Genomic DNA, 18,193 nt, shown 5'->3' on the forward strand with positions numbered 1-18,193 from the left:
AGAGACATACATAATACATGAAGACAGGCAGCAAAAGGCGGTCTTATCGCTAAAGAGCGATCTCTTCCAGACAACCTTTAGGTAGTGGGTAACTATTTAACTTTATAGAAAAATAGGTATTAAAAACTTACATTTCCCGAGATCCAGCCACACTTGGAACGCCGTCAGCTGGTCCCTGAAGAACGGTGAATGATGGTAGACCCTGGGAGAAGGCCCCAGCATGGCGGGAAGCTGTGCTAGCGCCAGGTCCAGGGTTTGGTCCCAGGCCGCCCATAGCGCGTGCTGCGCGAGGGAGGGTAGCGGTGGGGAGGATACTGGGGTGCAGTTGTATGATCTGAAAGAAATGATATGGTCAGTGAACTGTTAACAGCTGAGAGCAGCAATCGAGAAGGCCTGATGAGAATTAAATTACCTACACAAAAATAAATTCACCAAAAGATTAATTTATATTTTTATATTACATAGACATTATAGACTGTTTGTTTTACTAGCCTATTTGAGTGTCCCACTGCTGGGCAAAGGCCTCTCCCCTTAATTTCTACAACTCCCGATTTGGTGCTTCCTCCGACCAGTTGTTCAATAAGCTGTCCAGGTCATCTCGTCATCTCCGTTTTGGTCTACCGCGGCCAAGTCCCTCTACCGTTTTTTTTACAAAAAAACAAAACATGTAAAAATTATGCCACATACCTCATAATCCGATCAGCAAGCAGGAAGTTCCGGCATAAACTAGCTGTTAACAGATCAGCTCGGAACAGCTGCTGGAACAGTTCTGGGGGTAGAGAGTTCCAGGCGATGGTGTCGGTGATGGCGGTGAAGATCCAGTTCAGCTCGCCGAGCATCGTGCGCCGGTCGGTCACCTGCCCGGGGATTCTGAAACAAACATGTTTATTGTTGAATTCAATAAATAGTTAAAAAGGGACTTAATCTCCTATTAATTAGCTAACTTCTTGAATTTCAAGTTTCGAAGATAACATTTTCTTAGGATTTTTATATTTACGACTTCATGTAATGTAATTAAACGACAGAAATCAGCCTGAACCTTAGAAGGCTTTTGATGTGGTCGATGTATCGAATAAACTGCACAAGCGTAAGGCACTGGCTGTTAGAGACGCGTAGACCCATCGATTTTGGGATAAAATAAATTAACACGCACAGTTTGCAAAATAAAACAAGATCTCCTCATTTTGGACAATTTTTCTTTTGGGAGTCTCTCAGGGGAGTGTTTTATGCCCTATACTATTTCTCGGGTAAAACTGTAGGTTACTCACTTGTCAATGAGATCGTGCACGTCGTGTATATGCTGATGCACGCTGGCAGCCCTGGTGTGCCGCAGCACGAACCACTTCATCGCCATCTTGACGGGAGTAGTGAGGCAAGCCGTGAACAGGTCCGCTGGCAGCTCGGGGCTCATGGGCAGGGACTGGCCGGCGGCGCAGGCCCCGAGCTGGATGCAGTTCTTGTACGAGACTAGGGGTGGTGGGGTGCCGGAGCCTTTGCTGTTTAGTTGCATCTGGTGAAAGGTATGGTTGGAGTTTCTTTTATCTCCATTATATTAATTATTCTAAAAATGTATTTTTGACGTAAATAAAACGAATCCTAATATGCTATTGTAAAACCCAGAGATGTGTATGTCGAATTTTAGATAAATTGAACTAACATGGACCATTTAACAAAAAAATAGATAGATAGATAGATAGATAGATAAAACGTTTATTTGTATGCTGCAAAAACACACAATTTACAAATAGGTACATTACAAACAGAACAAAACTAAAAATATCTACAGAGTTTAATTAACAATAAAAAATACTTAAACACGGAAAGATGGGTTTACTTGCTGTACTCTGTGTGCATTGCAGCAAAAACAAAAGGGTTCCGACTCAGCTATACGCTTCGCTCTTTTGAGCAAAGCACTGATATTCTGCCGGAACCCGGAAATAATATATCGGAAGTTGTCGACGATGACGCCGGCGTTGGAGCAGTCGTACACGTAGAGCGAGGGTGCGCCCATCCATGTTTGCAGGTCGTACATCGACAGGGCGATGTATTGTGTGTATGTGAGGTGTGAATATATGTGGCGATATGTGTTACCTCGTAGTCGCGATCGTGCTGGTCGGCGAACGCGCGGAAGTTGTCAACGATGACGTCGGCGTTCTAGCAGTCGTACACGTACAGCGAGGGCGCGGCCATCCATGTTTGCAGGTCGTACATCGACAGAGGGATGGGTTGTGTGTATGTGAGGTGTGAAGATGTGTGTCGGTATGAGTGTTACCTCGTAGTCGCGCTCGTGCTGGTCGGCGAACGCGCGGAAGTTGTCGACGATGACGCCGGCGTTGGAGCGGTCGTACACGTAGAGCGAGGGCGCGCCCATCCATGTTTGCAGGTCGTACATCGACAGGGGGATGTACTGTGTGTATGTGAGGTGTGAACATGTGTGTCGGTATGAGTGTTACCTCGTAGTCGCGCTCGTGCTGGTCGGCGAACGCGCGGAAGTTGTCGACGATGACGCCGGCGTTAGAGCAGTCGTACACGTAGAGCGAGGGCGCGCCCATCCATGTTTGCAGGTCGTACATCGACAGGGGGATGTACTGTGTGTATGTGAGGTGTGAACATGTGTGTCGGTATGAGTGTTACCTCGTAGTCGCGCTCGTGCTGGTCGGCGAACGCGCGGAAGTTGTCGACGATGACGCCGGCGTTGGAGCGGTCGTACACGTAGAGCGAGGGCGCGCCCATCCATGTTTGCAGGTCGTACATCGACAGGGGGATGTACTGTGTGTATGTGAGGTGTGAACATGTGTGTCGGTATGAGTGTTACCTCGTAGTCGCGCTCGTGCTGGTCGGCGAACGCGCGGAAGTTGTCGACGATGACGCCGGCGTTAGAGCAGTCGTACACGTAGAGCGAGGGCGCGCCCATCCATGTTTGCAGGTCGTACATCGACAGGGGGATGTACTGTGTGTATGTGAGGTGTGAACATGTGTGTCGGTATGAGTGTTACCTCGTAGTCGCGCTCGTGCTGGTCGGCGAACGCGCGGAAGTTGTCGACGATGACGCCGGCGTTGGAGCGGTCGTACACGTAGAGCGAGGGCGCGCCCATCCATGTTTGCAGGTCGTACATCGACAGGGGGATGTACTGTGTGTATGTGAGGTGTGAACATGTGTGTCGGTATGAGTGTTACCTCGTAGTCGCGCTCGTGCTGGTCGGCGAACGCGCGGAAGTTGTCGACGATGACGCCGGCGTTAGAGCAGTCGTACACGTAGAGCGAGGGCGCGCCCATCCATGTTTGCAGGTCGTACATCGACAGAGGGATTTATTGTGTGTATGTGAGGTGTGAACATGTGAGTCGGTATGAGTGTTACCTCGTAGTCGCGCTCGTGCTGGTCGGCGAATGCGCGGAAGTTGTCGACGATGACGCCGGCGTTGGAGCAGTCGTACACGTAGAGCGAGGGCGCGCCCATCCATGTTTGCAGGTCGTACATCGACAGAGGGATGTATTGTGTGTATGTGAGGTGTGAACATGTGAATCGGTATGAGTGTTACCTCGTAGTCGCGCTCGTGCTGGTCGGCGAACGCGCGGAAGTTGTCGACGATGACGCCGGCGTTGGAGCAGTCGTACACGTACAGCGAGGGCGCGCCCATCCATGTTTGCAGGTCGTACATCGACAGAGGGATGGGTTGTGTGTATGTGAGGTGTGAACATGTGTGTCGGTATGAGTGTTACCTCGTAGTCGCGCTCGTGCTGGTCGGCGAACGCGCGGAAGTTGTCGACGATGACGCCGGCGTTGGAGCAGTCGTACACTTGTAGCGAGGGCGCGCCCATCCATGTTTGCAGGTCGTACATCGACAGAGGGATGGGTTGTGTGTATGTGAGGTGTGAACATGTGTGTCGGTATGAGTGTTACCTCGTAGTCGCGCTCGTGCTGGTCGGCGAACGCGCGGAAGTTGTCGACGATGACGCCGGCGTTGGAGCAGTCGTACACTTGTAGCGAGGGCGCGCCCATCCATGTTTGCAGGTCGTACATCGACAGAGGGATGGGTTGTGTGTATGTGAGGTGTGAACATGTGTGTCGGTATGAGTGTTACCTCGTAGTCGCGCTCGTGCTGGTCGGCGAACGCGCGGAAGTTGTCGACGATGACGCCGGCGTTGGAGCAGTCGTACACATACAGCGACGGCGCGCCCATCCACGTTTGCAGGTCGTACATCGACAGGGGGATGTATTGTGTGTATGCCTGCGAAAATACAAACGCGGCTCTTATGGCTCTGCAATGCAAATTTTATTTCCATATGCAAACGACAAGCGTATAAAGCTATTCATACTTGCATACATATTGTTTATAATATAATACCACATTATTGTTATTATAAGCCTATAGGGTGTCCCACTGCTGGGCAAAGGCCTCCCCCCTTGATTTCCATTCGTCTCGGTTTTGAGCAATCTCGTCGTCCCGCCATCTCCGTCTGGGGCCCTACCACATCCTCACCCGTCTTGCGGCACCCATACCGTGGTTATTTTGGCCCACCTCTGTGGGTGCATGCGGCAGACATGGCCGGCCCAGTCCCATTTCAGCTTGGCGGTTTTAGTTCCAACATCAGTAATGCGCGTTTTTGAGCGCAGCGTAGAATTAATACCATTCGGTCAATACCACATATGTATAATATTTATTTATTAACCCTTCGAAGGCCACGCCTATTGTGCGCGTCGCGTCATCGTGAACCTCCGTTGACGCCCTTGGCGGTCGAAGTGTTAACTAAGAAGTTCCACCAACCCTGTTGAAGACCCAGATCTCGCCCTGGCTGGTGGGCTTCGGCACGCCGTGCCCGTTGTAGTGGAACAGCACCCGTTCATCTTTGGCGTTCCGTCGCAGCGAGCAGCATAGCTTCTTCACCTACGGAGGCAGAATATATGGCATTAATAAAACACGATTAAGAAACCATTTACGTGTCTCGTGTACATAGCGCGAAGGTGCGGCGGCGGTGCGACGGCGGTGCGGTGTCAGCGCGGAGGCGGCACCGTGTACAGGCGCCCTAAATGTGAGTATTTATCGCGTGACAAGACGCCACTCAGACAGTAGCCTTCCACGACGCGAATTATCTAAATTTGCATGCGTCGCCTAAAAAATAAATGGCCCATTAATTGTGTCTTTATCGGTGTGGGCCGGGAATGCAAATTGAATTTAAATATAGATGTATTAAACAGTCGGTGTCGCCATTTTTAAATATTAGAAGATAAGCGTTTGAAAACCTAATCCGACTTAACTCCTTCTTTTTCAAATACTTTTAAATTGGTAGTCTGTCACAACTCAACAGGGTCTCAAAAACTCCATAATCGGCTCAGTCTTTTGTCGCGACATACATACATATTGACATATATGGACTGTTAAAATGATAACCTTTCGAGTAGCCGAATAAAAAAACCTTAGGCTGATAATTTTAATATTTTGTTAATCTAATTTCTAATAAATGTCAATAAATCCGATACGTGAATAAATTATTGCATTGATGTAAATGCCGAAACATCATTTAAAAATAACTCATTAGTAACCCATTTTTTCAATAAGTACTATAAGGTTTTGGCCTGAAATATTTGCACTCGTAGTAATGACGACGGGGCAATTTGTGTGAAATTATCATTACGTCATCTCATGGTCACAGTGTAAGAACATTTTCGCCTTACGCTTACGTAATACGGCGAACATGTCTTCTATCTATGCGAGTACGACGTCACACGATCCTAAAACATCTTGTACCTACATAAAGTACAATATCAAAAACACACCTAAATACAACCAAATTCTACGCACACCCCCTTTTAGAACCTTATATCAGCGCAATAGGGTTCACTTTTGCCCGAACCACCCTAAAGACCGGCCTTGAACCGCGTACGTCAACGCAGCCCCCGTGGCCTTCACCCCCGCCCCCCGGGGTGAATGAACTCAACGGGCGCTCCTATTGCTAATTCGGGTGCTTCCGTGAATGCCCTAAATGCCTACACTGAACTGTGTGACACACTAACAAGTTTAATTTGACTAATAAAGCGGTTTTTTAGAGCGAAGAATCGGACGTTTGGCGGATGTCAAGATGGTATTTAAAAAATGTCAAATATTATATTTTTAGCATTTTTTATTTAAAAATAACGAAACGTTTAGTATTTGAGCAAGAATATAGGTGCGTTTTATTTAATAAACAGTAACTTGCCCACTTTTCGGGATCTAGACAATTTCATTATTATGTAATGACGAAATTACCTATCACTTACGCCGCCAGCGCCGCCGCTAATACGTTCCTGTTACCCTACTTGGTCGACATCCGCATCATGCGGATGCTCCGCATCGATTTTATGCGGATGCGGATGCAGATGCGGATGTTGAAAATAATACGGATCTTCCGCGGATGCGAATATTCGCAACATCCCTGATCTGAAGTGAAGGTCCTTACCTCATCGCTCGTAGGGTCTAAGGACTGCTTGTAGCGCGCGCGAGGCTGCCAGCGCTCGTATTGCGACTGTAACGCGTGTCCGATGTTCTCCAGGGCCTTGTTTGGGGACTGCGATAAGGGGTCTGAAACAAAACAATATTACTTTTGAAAATAAGCGAGTGTCGCAAATTTATCTCATCTCTTAAGGCCAGGGCAGGGGTGCGAAACTCCCGACTTCGGCCAAACTCGGCTCCGCTCGGCTCAGCATTGCGCCGAGCAATTATTAGGGTTGGCACCACTTGATTTCCTTTTGCGTGCACGACCACAGATAAGATAATCACTTGAATTTTGATAACCCTAAATAGCCGAAAGGAATAGTGCCATATACATATTAGAAAGGGATAGTATTATTCGACCCTGAACCGCTGTCAAACTTCGGTTTTGTAGGAAGTTTCCTTTCTGTATGGTAGTACTTTTATTTATTCTGTGGCCAGGGGTCGTACAACGGGCCTCCCGCGTTCCACGTTCGACGTTTGCCTTCCTGTCACACTGGCGTACGAATTTACAAGTACGACAGAGACCTCAGGCCACATTGGATGTGTATGCTGGACGTGTCGATATGGAGCTCCTACAAAATCTAGACGTGCAAGTCGATTTGTAGGAGCTGCAGACGGTGACGAGCTCAATCGGTAGGTATACATGGGTCGATAGGAAAAACAATAAATGTTTCATATAACCTGATTTGCCAAGCCAAAAACTTAAATATACATATAACACTAAAGTTAACCCAATTAAAATGCACATAGCTTAAACGTTCTTAGTGTTCTTACTCATTTTATTATCTCGATTTGGATTCTGGATTCCAATCCCACAGATCTTCCGTACAATTTATATGTAGGTATACCTATGCAAATTGGAAATCTTACTTTAGGAGGCGCGTGGGTTTTATACTCTACCCGACTGTGCCGATAATGTTTTTCGAGTGCATGTATGAGAACTTAGAGCCATATTGATTTGTCGTACCGTTTGTAGTTACGTACGAATCTAAGAGCGTTTTCACATGTCCAATCCGATATCGGATGTCGGAAAGAAGTTTAACATGTTTTTTTTTCCTGAATTTTTTTATTCGTTTAAAGAATCGCATGGCAAAAACATATGTTCCCCTAAAAAAGGCGGTTCATCCCACAACTCAGTGGGTATGTTGTTGTTGGGTATATAGAGAGCGATCCATGACAACGCCGTCAAGATTTCCCACTTGGTTGGAATAAGGAATTTGGATACCATCAAACACTATTAATGAAGTGGAATTTGGAAATCAGTTTAGGGTTCCCAATCACAATTACCTGAGTTTACATAACCACTAGTTAGCTTTTATAGCTCCGTACAAAACTTTGTTTGACTTCGGACTTTGTTCATTTCGGTGACTTCGGTCTTGAAAATCGGTTAAGTAGTTTCATTGTTTTAATACGCACAACTGTCCTGCGCTGTGTGTGTGTGTGTGTGTGTGTGGGTGTGTGTATAACTATCCTCAAAAGCCGCTAATTTTTGCGTATCGCGGTCAAGGGCGAGCACCGTGAACCCAAATCGTCCACCCATGAGTCACCGTACGGTTATATAGCGTACTACAGATATGCTACGCAGTTTGCGAGGGACATTACATTCCAAGTTCTTTTTTTCCAAATGTAATGTTAAGGTATTTTTATCTAACTACGCAAAACCAGAAGGGTTATGAAGGAGTCTTATCAATAAGTTGTATGAAAATTGTGTATGTATTTCATATATAAAATATTTTTTTGGATATTAAAGAATCACTTTTCGTAGAAGAAAAACATTGTTAGGAAACTGGACTAGTCCCAACAAGGCCTAGCTTCTCACCTGGGACTAAGAAGGTCAGATGGCAGTCTCATTTGTAAAAACTAGTGCCTGTGCCTAGTTAAGAATATGTATACTGACATTCTGTAACAGCTTAACAAAAAGAGATAAGTATTTATGTCTCTGTAGAACAATTAGTCAATTATACTGAAACAGATACTTTCGAACGCGAACTCTAGAAATTTATCTCGACTTATTTGGAAAAGTTATCCAGGGTGGCAGATACTTTTGGCGCGTTGTTGCATCCGCTAATATTGATGCTAACTGTACATGTATTAACAATAGACCTGTATATAATAAAGTTGCGTTAAAAAATAAAATTGTTTATACGCCAACAGTTTCACTCACTTGAATTTTTAGTCGCTATTGGCAATTTAAAATATGTCTCGCGAGGGTTTAATATCGAAAAAATAAAATATTTATTTCGGACCACAGAAATCCATAAAAGGTTAGTCAAACATGTACATGCAGGAACTTGTAATTAAGACTATGTTAGGACTTAACTTATTAGATATCTACTAATTTTCATAAGCTAATTAAGAAACGGTGCAGGTTCGACCAGTGCTGCATATACCCAAAACCCAACCTCACGTTGGCATCGCCAATGATAACCTTTGAACGCGCATTTCGGTACTTACTTATCTCCCGCAACTATTTTATAATTATGTATATACATTTTTCTTTTGAATGGGATGGAAAGGAATTCATAGTTTGTGCCACGTAGATCCTAACTATTGCTTTCCTGGTTGCATCTAACAGGGGCCAGGCGCCAGGCGTCTGTGGTGGCAACATAGAATTGGCATAGGCTCTAGTTCTTAAGCAACTGCCATCTGGCCTTCCTACCCTGAGGGGAAACTAGGCCTGATTGGGATTAGTCAATTTTCCTATTGATATTATTTGATTACTGAAGGTAGTTTTAAATCGTCAGTTTCGTGATGAGCATCCTTTATAAAGGCCTGTGCACACCGGCTTGCGTGTGCGTGACGTGCACGTGCGCGTGCGGTACAATGATGGAGCCCCACACGCACACGTCACGCAAGCGGTGTGTCGTCTCTCATAAAGATCTGTATACTACACCGCTGCACGCACACGTAAGTACACGTCACGCACACGCAGCCGGTGTGCACAGGCTTTAAAGGTCCACCTTTTAACTGAGGCAGTTGGTAAGAAGTTATTATGGTTAGTTAGTTAGCTACAAACTGGCTGATGAAGTTTATTTGTATTAAGAAAAAATATAATATATACTTAAACTAGTTTCACAAAACTCAGTAAACTACTACAATAAAAGTTCTACTACAAAAAACCAATGTAATTTTTTTACCAACCGCCCAAGATAAGTGGTAGACCTATAGTTAAATAAATGAAAATTACCGATCCAGCACTCGAGGCGGGCACAGGGCTGGGTCTTGACGACGTCTGGAGGGTCCACGCCCACGTTGAGGCACAGAACCAGCGCTACACAGTGGGTCTTGTACTGGAACATAGCACACCAATTACAATATTGCTAAAATTAGGATGTTAAGCATGAACAATTTTGTACAGTCACGCTCCGTGACTGATTGTTGAGCCATTTAGGGTTCTAGCTAGATTGGACATTTTATAGCAAGTATACAGGGTGCTTCCTGTAACAGGAGCAATAAATTAATGACTCTACTCCTCAAACTGACCAACATTTGTTCAGCAACTTTTAAAAATTATAAATCCTTTTGACTTTCTCTTTTTCATACAAAATAAATATTGCCTTCAATGTACGCCGACATCAGTGCGTTTGATGTTACTTGTCACGCTTTTAACATAACAAAAGAATGAAGAACAAATGCGTCTCAGAATAAACTTTAAAGTGTAATAAAAATCAAAACATAAGTTGCTGAACAAATGTTGGTCAGTTTGAGGAGTTTTATTTATTGCTCCTGTTACAGAAAACACACTGTAGAAGATATATTGTGATAGTAATTATAAAATAAGAGTGTAAATTCTATTTAGGTCCTTTTCCCATTACTTGCAATCCTCTTTCATTTAAGCATGATTGCTTATCAATGTATTGTAAAAAAGTCCAAAAAATGTATCAACAAACCAGAATCAAATAATATTTCACTAACACAAAATTGACATTAAAGTGTCTCATTTCATTGATCATCATAAGTGATCCTATAAGGGTTCCATCTTTTTCTATTGATGTACGGAACCCTAATAACTTTGCACCTGTAAAGAACTGAATTGATTCTATAATCCATCTTTCTTTTCTTTTCTATAATATTTTCTTCTTCTGATATAACTGTCAAACATATAAGAATAAGTATAAGAATAATATTTATTCTTTTATAGTTTACCAAATTAGCTTTTTTTATGAATTTTATGATTAAAATTATTTTCTAATTGATTGTAACATTTGCTTACTAAAAACAAAACAGTTCTGACATAATATTTATTTACCATCTATTTGTCAAAAATTGCCACCACTTTAAAATTTTTTTTTTGTAAAATCGTGTTAAAATCCGATGTTTTTTTACCAGTGTCAGATCCACAACAACCTTGCTGGTAGTGACATTGATTTTGACAGTGGGTTCCTTTTTACATTGAGTGGTTTTGTCAATCCAAGGTAAAATGTATCTCCAAAGGCTTCCAAAATTTATCCACACCTCCTGGGATGGAGCAAACTTTAGGACCAAATGAAGGTATTAAAATGATTTCCAGCTTGCTGGGAATTAATTCCTCAAAACGCTTTTTTAGATCTAATTTGACTGGCCCAAGAAGTGATGTTATCACTTTGACCCTGACAAATGTGTTATATTAATGCACAATCCCAAATTTTGGGCTATTCCCGAACTACCAATGACTCATCTTAACGCCAAACTCATTTAATTGAGTGACTCAAAACATGGAATTTGTCCATATCTCCCGAAATTTCCCAGTCGAAAATAACCACCAAATTATCTTATTAGCATCTATTCAAATCGTGTTTCTAATACATAAGAACTAATTTTATAAGAACAGATAATCTGCGTCAAGTTTATTTATATTTTTTCGCAAATTTGCGATCTGCAAGCCCATGTGTGTTTGTTGTCATTGTCATGTGCAACCCCAGATACGCAGTACACTCTTACTCTAGTTTTATCAATAATACCCCGCTTCTTACCTTTTCTTTGACTCTCCATGAGTGCTCCACACGTTCAGCCCCCTTTATAGGCTCCAAATGCCTAGGTTTTTCATAGCTGAGAGGCAAATCCCAGTCGTCTATCTCTGAACCACTCTCGTTATCACCTTGGGCACTGTCCTCCTCATCTTTTACAGCGAGATAAGGAGGCATGTCTGTCATTTTCACACAACACACAGTCACCACACACACTTGTCTTATTTTACAACCATTTAGGTGAAACTTCGTGATCAAAAAACTTGGTTTAGTATAGTATCAAGCTCTTCTTGGATGAAAACTAAACTAACGTGAGTGAGGATTGTTGTTTTTAATTCATCCCCTTTTCGCATAGGATAATGATATAATGCCATTCAGCCAAATTGGTCAATTAAGCCTTAAGTAAAATAGAAACGGTTGCATTAAATTTCAAGGTGAGCAGTTAAAAATAATAAAAATATTAAATTACAACGAAAGTATATTTAAGAAAATATTTCAAGTTCGTTAAGAATAAGCATTCACTACAATGAATTATATTTTGCGATTGGAAATGTATATAAAGAAACGCAAATGTCAGCACCGACATGACAGACGACTATGGCGACCCTAAAACTTGAGTTGCCAGTAGAAAATATATTTTTAGTGTGGCCAGCCTATCACGAAATTTCATTATTAAAAGTTAGACCAAGAAAAGTCTGCAGTGATTTTGATAGTCCACGCAGTGCTAGTGTTATTTTAAACGTCAAACTTCTATGAAACTATGACGTATAATTAACACTTGCACTGCTTGGGCTATCAAAATCGCTGCAGACTTTTCTTGGTCTTACTTTACAAACATAATTGTTATAGTTGCTCAAGCAAATCTTGTCAGTAGAAAAAGGCGGCAAATTTAAATCATGTAGGCGCAAAGGGTTATCAATATCATCCTATAGAACATTTGCATTTCGCGCCTTTTTTTACTGACCAGATTTGCTTGACCAACTATAGAAAGTGTCCAAACCCGTTTGGGTTTACAAGTAGATTGCATTGATTGATCACCAAAGAGTAGTATAATATATCGTCAGGAGACAAGCTAAAGTCACTAACTACTAAAAAAAATTAAACAAAAATCGACCTTCTTTCAGTACTAATATGGTTCACTATGGCTATGAACTTGTGGAGGTACTTAGTGACTTTTGCTTGTCACCTGACGATATCATCACTCATCACAGAGTTCCTACGGCCAAATCGGGTACTTACTTAACATTTACACTTTGCGTCACTTTGCAAAGGGCTTCTGTGCTGCCCTCTACAGTTCATGCACGTTCCATTATTCCAAGTTGTGAAAGTAAATATTGTACAGAACAAAATAATAACGAAATATTAGTATGATACAAGTTTAATTGGCATAATGAAAATAATACAAGCCACTTCATTATAAAAGCACCGACACATCATTTGTATTCTATATTAAGTATATGATTTATGAATATTGTTAATTATGTTATGTATATGTACAGTCACCTTCAATAAATACTTGTATAGAAGGTTGCAGGGATAACTGACTTCCTGCAAAGAAATTTGATTGCAGGGGGATCATATCTCTGCAGCTTATTGTACACATTTAAACAGGATTGCATTGCCAGCAGACGTAGATAAATTAAGTATAATGCCATTTGTCCTAAAATGTCATGCACACGCCATCACAATTGGTACAAACAAATGTATCTTAGGAAGGATTATCAGGTAGGTACTTGAAAATATGATGCTTTTTATGACAGCCTTCTTGGCAATCAAAGAGTAAAACATGGAATGTGGATTACCGATGTATTACACTGGCCAAGTTTTTGAAATCGCTTCATTTATTCAAGGCGACTTTACAATGTTTATAATTGAGTTTTAGTACAAAATAAACCTAATTTTACATGGAAAAATATGAATACATTTCGAATATGCAGTTCTATCTAGGGTTGAGCTTGTATGACTTACTAGTAGCCAATAGTGTTCGTTTCGTAGGTAAGTTCCTTTTACCGTTATAAGGCGTCTGTCACACCGCCGATGATTAACGATTTTCATTGAAAGCTCTAAACGACCGTGTGAACAATATGCAATCATGGAATAATAATTGCATCTCTTTTATTCACAAGGAATCTACATCTTCAAGTTGATTTCTTGAGCAAGAAAATGGTCGATAGCTTGTCGTTTTCTCGTCGGCGGTGGAACAGGTGCTTTATACCAAAGGGCTAGCACAACACAAGCGATATTGCAACACATGTCGCGCGTAGTGTCCCCGTTCTGTGTACAGTGTTAAATAGAAACAGACGGGTACCTAGCGCGTTATGCGTTTGGTGAGCATTTAGGGTGCACCTTCTGTTTAGTTAGCCCCGCTCGGGTCCCCAAACGCTCTGCTGGCGTCCGCGCTCGCGCTGCACACCGCGCAATGGTCCAGAGATGGCGCCACTTGCCTCAAACACTCTATATGGAACGAATGCCTGCAGTTAAACACTATCAGATCAGACGCCTTCGACAAGTCTCTAGTTATAATCCTCCCTAGACAGCTACTGCATACAAAGTCATCCGTTACTGATATTCCTTTCTGCTGCCCGAGGATTAATTTTTCATGTAACTCAAAGTAGTTTTTTAAAGTTATCGGCTTGCAGGCTTCTTGAACTGACAGCTGTAAGTGGTAATCGCACATCATTTTTGCAAGAGAATCCTTTAAGTCTTTAATTTCACATCCGGGCTGTATATTTTCTATGAGCATTCGGGGATCTAAGTAATTCCCTATCCGTTTAAGGAGAAGAGAAACATATTCCGGCTTGTCAACGGTTTGTTTTATCAAATCTGTCCAAAGTTCTGTGTCGTTATGCTCTTGACAGAAAGTGATCGCTTGATTTATATCGTTCAGTTTTTCTATTATGATCTGGAGAGCTTCCTGCGTTCGGCCTATTCGACCAAGTAGAAATACCATTTCGGGGTAGAAATTATTGCTTTGACAGATATCTAGTGCTTGTTCTATGGGATAGTTATCGCTACTTTTAAGAAATGGTAAAAGCTTAGCGCTTGCATATTTAGCGTATAGCTTCACTAACTCTCCATGATATTTCCCGTTCTGTTCTACCTTGCTATATGCGTCAAGGTATTTAAAGAGATACATATCGTGGTTTTCCAATTGTTTCTTAACAACTTCTACAGGTATTTTATCGCGTGAGTTGACGAGAATAGAAAGAGTTTTATCACAGTCGAGTGTCATTAGTTCTAAAATCTTATTGTGTATGACGTTGTACATTTTGTAAGTTGTTATTAGTGTGAAGACGTCCTTATGGCCGAGTGTCAAGTATGTGGTTAAAGCTTTATCGTATTTCTTTTGATGGCAATAGAGTAAAGCGAGTGCTTCTAAATAGATGTTCTTATCTACTTCGGTGGTAAGAATGTGTTCCAGCACAGCTTTAACGATTATTCCCGTCTTGTACAACCCTGGGTTCCACTCCTGGACAACTTTGAGGAATCCGGGAGGATCCACTTTGAGGTATTCATAAATGATTAACTCGTATAGATGAGAACTGAGGGCTTTCTCAGGGGTTTTAGGGACGTATGCGCTGACCGCTCTCAGCTGATTGACTTCAGCAAATTTTAAGATCTGCTTTTCCCACATAGCTTTATCACTCTTACATATCCTCGCGCATAATATGGCCGCTTCGCTGTATAAATGTTTAGACATCAAGTGATCTAAGTACTGAACGCCAACCGTCATTACTGAATTTTTGTTAGTTTTTCCCCCGATTTCTTCTAGGACACTTATAGCTTTCTCATACCGGCCATGCTCCGTTAGCCAGTTGACTCTATCATCGATATCATACGGACTGGCAATCACTATGTCCTTAGGCGATACTATGAAGAATCTATTCTCTTCAATAAGCATGTCTAGATAGTAATCGTTGCAGGAGTACTCCTCGTAGCCTCTTATGTTCAGACTATCTGTTGAAACCTCGCTGAAATCGCAATCTTTGTAATCAGCGACCGCTAAAACCGGTCTTTGCGCTTTCATGGTTTCTGCATCACACTCTTTAGGTACCCCTAGGAGTACTAATTGGTTTTCCAGAGGTCCTAAACCACTGATGAAATAGTCCGTTTGGAAAGTATAGACAGGATCGACGAGGTATTCTGTATCGTCTCTAGTCTGGAGTTCGATTTGACTTCGTTTTCGAATCACGCATATCCTGATGGTGTCGACCCAGCCGATCATGAGGGTCTTGGGCGCGGACCAGAGGAGGTTGCAGCGGTAGTCCTCGATGGAGTCCACGCTGGTCTTCTCCCAGGGTATGAGGCCGAGGGAGCAGCGCGCCACCAGGTCGTACACCCGAACTCCGACCTGTGAAATATGAATAAGTTTATTTGTTGAACCAATTAATATGGTTTGGCTGCCTAAACGGAAAATCAGAAGCCCTGAGCGTCCCACTGAGGGGCATTTTTGTTTCGTGTGAAGGCCGAGCTGGAGGTAGATAAAACTCGGAAACGAACCAATGGCCGAGAGTCCAAAAAAGCGAACCGAGGGACCGCAGGACCGAAGATGAGCTCCCGGGTGTTCCATATTCTGAAGGAGGCCTATGAAGTGCTTCAAGTGCCCAAGGTACGGAGTACAGTGAAATGCAGTTATTTACGAGGTTGACGGGTGAGCAAATTGTCGGGTCGAGATTAGACACTGATAAATCTATATAAACTATGGCTACATCCTTAGAGGCCTACCCGCTGTAGTTACCTCAGTCAGCCCAGGCCACGAAGCGCTCGTGCCAGGCCACGGCCTGCACGTGCCCCTCGCACTCGCAGAGCACGGTGCTGCGCAGGCGGTTCTGGAACGTCTTCTCGTACAGCATCAGCTTGATAGAGCCTACCCGCTGTAGTTACCTCACTGGCCCAGGCCACGAAGCGCTCGTGCCAGGCCACGGCCTGCACGTGTCCCTCGCACTCGCAGAGCACGGTGCTGCGCAGGCGGTTCAGGAACGTCTTCTCGTACAGCATCAGCTTGATAGAGCCTACCCGCTGTAGTTACCTCACTGGCCCAGGCCACGAAGCGCTCGTGCCAGGCCACGGCCTGCACGTGTCCCTCGCACTCGCAGAGCACGGTGCTGCGCAGCCGGTTCAGGAACGTCTTCTCGTACAGCGTCAGCTTGGTGTCGCCTGCAAACCCAGAAAGACTGTTATAGTTGATGTCACTGATTTGTTTACACTTTTGCCCCTTACTCCTTCATAATAAATAAGGTGAAAAATTAAAATATGTCTTTGACTATCATCTCTCTCTGTGGTCGCTCCCTCATGACAGGATCGTGGTCATTGGTGGATGTGGATGCTCCACACCTGGTTTTTATAACCTGCCTTCAACGTGCCTGTTCATTGTGTCTCTGACAACCGAGCAAAAGTTGGTTGAGGTTGGTCGATTGACTATCATCAATTCATCAAATATCAAATGTATTATAACATTTGTCAGTCAGACACTATAGGATAGGACATTACATTATATTATAAATATGGTTTTCCATGCAATGTGGCACCTTATGCTCCATGTGCAATTAGGAACTATCTAACTGAATTTCTGTTGGAATTTTGAGATAAAATGGAAAGACACATATCCTCAATGTAAATCACCTTGACAAGTCAAATGAATTAATTTCAACAACAAACATATTATGACATCATCAGTCAAACTGCCACCTCTGTTTAATTTATTGATTAAAACTAGTTTAAATCGCAAATATAAGTAAAAGGTTCTTTATGTATTTTCAGTTTATGAACGACTTTGTAAAAAATCTCAAGCCAGCTATTATAAACGAACAATGTAACATATCTGGATTAAAATTAGTTTTAGTTTACAATATCAAATAAATCTCTGTTTGTTTCATAAAATAATTGATATATATTGTGATTTATCAGTTCCATTTAATCAGTTTTGGCTAATTAAAATTACTCACAAACTAGGGTAAATCGTCAATTACTGGCTACTATTTAATAACTGGCCACCTTATACTAAAAATGAATTCTATTCACCTATAAACACAATTCATTTTAGTATTTATAAGGAGGCTAGTTATTGGAGGATGGCCAGTTATTGACACCTTATGCTTGTGGTTTAAACATAAAATATTTTTACATCATACCAATTATTTACCTGTGAGAAACCTCCTTCCAGACCCCGACTTGAAGTAATAAGGATCCAAAGCCACAGACTTGACCACCCGTCCGAGATTCAAGTTGTGAGCGTTGTCGTCCGTGTAGAGCCCGTACACCAGCACCTTGCCGTCGTCCGAGCAGCTCGCTATGTAGTCCCCGTTCAAATCAACCGATATCCTGTTCACAGCTATTGCGTGAGCTTGCAATTCCTTGTCTTTACCATCTTGAGATAATGGCACCGTGTTCCCTTCATGGTCCAACAAGTGTATTACACCCCACTGGGTCCCTAAACATATAAATTTCGTATGCACACAAATACAGCTCACTGCGTCTTTCAATAGAATGTTTTGTACATCGTTGCCCATCCGATCGTACTTGAGTTTTGGCTCCTCGTCAGGAGGCAAACTGTCGCAGCTGTCTATATTCAACGCCATTTTCGTGATTTACGCGCACTGTGGGTTCGAAATATTACATGTTGATAGCTATTTTTACGCGGAAAATAATTAATTATTTAGTTTTTTTCCTCATTAGCTCCGCTCCGATTACAATTCTTTGTTTTGACGTTGACAGATAAGATGACAATTGAATTATGTTCGGGTCCTAATTGGTCATTGTTAGAGCTTGCTAAGCTTG

The 18,193-nt window shown here is 42.7% G+C and overlaps 2 protein-coding genes across 3 annotated transcripts in view; both read right to left on the minus strand.

Annotated features, from left to right (window-relative positions):
* LOC134667112 (regulatory-associated protein of mTOR) overlaps positions 1–11,731 on the minus strand; it is a 37,688-nt gene extending 25,957 nt beyond the window's left edge. Inside the window, exons 1-8 of the mRNA XM_063524395.1 lie at positions 11,423–11,731; positions 9,658–9,760; positions 6,436–6,557; positions 4,767–4,886; positions 4,083–4,229; positions 1,269–1,510; positions 688–870; positions 132–334 (exon numbers count right to left, since the gene is read on the minus strand). Of these exons, the coding sequence (XP_063380465.1) occupies positions 132–334; positions 688–870; positions 1,269–1,510; positions 4,083–4,229; positions 4,767–4,886; positions 6,436–6,557; positions 9,658–9,760; positions 11,423–11,602 (1,300 nt within the window). The 5' untranslated portion in view covers positions 11,603–11,731. The remainder of the gene's footprint in view (positions 1–131; positions 335–687; positions 871–1,268; positions 1,511–4,082; positions 4,230–4,766; positions 4,887–6,435; positions 6,558–9,657; positions 9,761–11,422) is intronic.
* Positions 11,732–12,781: 1,050 nt separating this feature from the next.
* On the minus strand, positions 12,782–18,162 carry LOC134667104 (vacuolar protein sorting-associated protein 41 homolog). Of its 2 annotated transcripts, XM_063524385.1 has the most exons (3): positions 17,559–18,162; positions 16,446–16,573; positions 12,783–15,767 (listed from the first exon to the last, which is right to left on the minus strand). In XM_063524385.1, the coding sequence occupies exons 1-3, from the start codon at positions 17,992–17,994 to the stop codon at positions 13,770–13,772; spliced, it is 2,562 nt and encodes an 853-aa protein (XP_063380455.1). In that variant the 5' UTR covers positions 17,995–18,162; the 3' UTR covers positions 12,783–13,769. The 2 variants fall into 2 exon arrangements, with proteins under 2 accessions (XP_063380454.1, XP_063380455.1); XM_063524384.1 differs by lacking the exons at positions 16,446–16,573; positions 17,559–18,162 and adding an exon at positions 16,301–16,424 and having other exon boundaries at positions 12,782–15,767.
* Between the last annotated feature and the right edge of the window lie 31 nt (positions 18,163–18,193).

Source organism: Cydia fagiglandana, chromosome 9, assembly GCF_963556715.1.
Source record: "Cydia fagiglandana chromosome 9, ilCydFagi1.1, whole genome shotgun sequence".
In the NCBI taxonomy this organism is placed as follows: domain Eukaryota; kingdom Metazoa; phylum Arthropoda; class Insecta; order Lepidoptera; family Tortricidae; genus Cydia; species Cydia fagiglandana.